The 3001-nt window shown below is 44.1% G+C and overlaps 1 protein-coding gene across 1 annotated transcript in view; it reads left to right on the forward strand.

Moving 5' to 3' along the window:
* Positions 1 to 3001, forward strand: part of Kif15 (kinesin family member 15) — a 53091-nt gene that overhangs the window by 39476 nt on the left and 10614 nt on the right. Inside the window, exons 25-27 of the mRNA XM_005348151.3 lie at positions 58 to 162; positions 986 to 1108; positions 1832 to 1978. Of these exons, the coding sequence (XP_005348208.1) occupies positions 58 to 162; positions 986 to 1108; positions 1832 to 1978 (375 nt within the window). The remainder of the gene's footprint in view (positions 1 to 57; positions 163 to 985; positions 1109 to 1831; positions 1979 to 3001) is intronic.

The following is a 3001-nucleotide window of genomic DNA, read 5'->3' on the forward strand; positions in this document are numbered from 1 at the left end:
GCCACCACCGCCCGGCCATGTCACTGGTTTTGAAGATAATGTTTTTGTTCTTCGCAGGAACTTGTCACTAATCTCATGAACCAAATCCAGGAGTTAAGAACATCAGTTGGTGAAAAATCAGAAACCATAGACACCCTGAGACAAGAATTGCAAGACATCAATGTAAGTTAAGTCACAGTCTGTGGTACAGTAAGCTCGATTGCAGAAGTGAACACCCAGAGGACTTGTGAGATTGCAGTGGACACACTTCGGGATAGCAGTGGACACACTTCGGGATAGCACGTTTGTGTGCCGGGAACCACTGATTAGAAACAAACGGTATTGCCGGTAACAGTTAAGGCTAAGGTGGGGCTCCTTATTCGCCTCAAGAAAGGAAGTTACGTTTTAGTTAAATTTGCAGTGCTTGTCATATGGAACTATGTCCCTGATCTGAGACCCAATGATATCGTTTCCTGAAGTAGCTTCTCCCTTTGCTTGGCTCAGGGTGAAGGTTTTCATCTGCATCTGTTCTGCTCCAAAGGAACTTGCTTAGCTCCACATTTATCTTCACAAGCAGTCTCTGATGAGCTGGCAAAGCCAGCTGGTTTTCTTTAATACCTTTAGAACTGTCCTGTTTCTCCTTGCCATGTACACTAGTTCTTATTCCTTCATTAACATGGTTTGTTGGGCTGGAAAGACTGCTTAGTGGTAAGAGCAACTGCTGCTCTTCCAGAAGATCTAGCCCGTCCTCCACATTGGGCATCTCACAACCTCCTGTCACTGCAGCCATGTGGATTTGATACCCTCTGTGGGCACCTGCACATACCTGGCATGCAAGTGCACTTGCATACACACACATAAAAATAATAAAAACCAAAACAATAACAAAAACAGCCGCCAGGAGTTGCTGGGTTAGCTTGTCTAGGATCACTTCTCAGTTGCTGTGATGTACAGATGAGCAGACGCCCTGCTCAAAGCTCTTGTGCCCTGACTTTATTTTCTGCAGTGTAAGTACAATGTTGCTGTGGCTGAGAAAGAAGAGAGCAAAGAGTTGATCAGGAGACAGGAAGTGGATATCCTGGAACTAAAAGAAACTCTCAGGCTGAGAATCCTCTCAGAGGACATTGAGGTGGGTATTATTATCGTGGCACTTTCCTTTTTTCTTTTTCCATCCATTTACCTTCTAGAATATGAAGCCCAGAATCAGGCTGAGGATATGGCTCTGTGGATAAGGTGCTTGCGGCATAAGCATAAAGACCCATGTTTGGATCCTCAGCCAATGTAAAAACTGGGCTTAGCAGCTAAATCTGTAACCATCGAGTATAGCGCTAGTGGGCAGAGTCAGACAGATCCAGGGTGCTTGCTGGCCAACCAGTCTAGCCAAGTGAGAGATCTTGTCACACACAAGATAAGGTGTAGAATAATAAAGATGCCTGACATGACCTCTGACACCTGTACACGTCATATACGCATTTACACACACAAGTGCATGGATTGTGCAAATATACACATATAAGCCCATAAAACTCAATTAATGGGATATTAAGTAAGCTTTGCATCTTGAGTGTTCTCCATGAAAAGATCAATTCTAAATCTCTGAGTAGGAAAAGCCTACTACCTAGCCTTACACAGAAGCCTGAATCTGCTGAAATCACGCCTAGGCCTGTTCATTTATGTATCAACTGCCTGGGTTGTCTTGGAATAGTTTAGCCCATAAACTGGAGGGGGGCTGGATTTTAAAGATTTTTATATGCAAGTTTTCTAAATTTAAAAAATTTATACGAATGCAATGATTTATGAAACAAACACGATAGATATGAACTATTTCTTTTGGGACATTGTTTCCTAACAGAAGGACATGCTGTGTGAAGATCTGGCCCATGCCACTGAGCAGCTGAACACGCTCACAGAGGCCTCAAAAAAGCACTCTGGGCTCCTGCAGTCTGCCCAGGAAGAGCTGACCAAGAAGGAGGCGCTGATCCAGGAGCTTCAGCACAAGGTGAGGGGCACACTGAGACACCAGGGTGTCCTGACTGTCCTGCTGTGGCTGAATTCTCTGTGCACAGAAAGTCGGCAAATGGGTTGATTAGATAGAGGCTGTCATTCCACCATGGACTTCCCTCCTTGCCCTGGGTCTTTGACACATAACAGCAGTATCTGCGATAAGGTTGTGGTTATGAACAGTAAGATATTAAAACTTTAGCCTTCAAAGTAATGAATTGAACATACATATAACATTTAAGAAACATCTGTTTTTGCTGTTGTTTGAGACTGGGTCTCACTGTTTATCCTAGGTTGGCTTTGAGCTCATCATTTTCTTGCCTCCACCTCTGTTGTGGGGAGGCCACTTGTTGGTTCCCAGCTTCTCAGTCCCGAAATAATCACACAGAAACTGTATTAATTAAAACACTGCTTGACCTATTAGCTCTAGCTTTGGCTAACTCTTATATCTTAAATTTAACCCATTTCTAGTAATCTGTGTATTGCTACATGGCTGTGGCTTACCAGGTGAAGTGCAGGCGTCTGTGTCCAGTAGGGCCGCATGGCTTCTCCTTGGCTCCGCCTTCCTCCTCCTAGCATTCTTTCAATCGTGCCCCTCCCCCCACAGCTAAGGTCTGCCTTGCTATAGGTCCAAAGCAGTTTCTTTATTCATTAATGGTAATCACAGCATTCAGAGGGGAATCCCACATCACACCTCCCAGAGGGCTGAGAGTACAGGCACACGCTACTACACCCAGAATAAAATATCTTTTTTGCGTAATAAATAATTAGATATATTTGTGAAGTTCATATTAATAGGTCTTGCTGGAGTTTGTTGAAACAGGCTTGCTTTGTAGCTCTGACTTGCCTGGTACTCAGTAGGCAGCCCAGACTGGCCTGATATTCTATAATTCAGGCTGTCCTCAAACTCATGATAATCTTCCTAATCTCCACCCTCTGAATTCTGGGATTACAGGTGCCAGGCATCTCACTTGCCACACTGTGTTGCCTTGATATGTGTACACGTTATACTATGATTAAA

The sequence above is a fragment of the Microtus ochrogaster genome, chromosome 5 (assembly GCF_000317375.1).
Source record: "Microtus ochrogaster isolate Prairie Vole_2 chromosome 5, MicOch1.0, whole genome shotgun sequence".
Lineage (NCBI taxonomy): Eukaryota > Metazoa > Chordata > Mammalia > Rodentia > Cricetidae > Microtus > Microtus ochrogaster.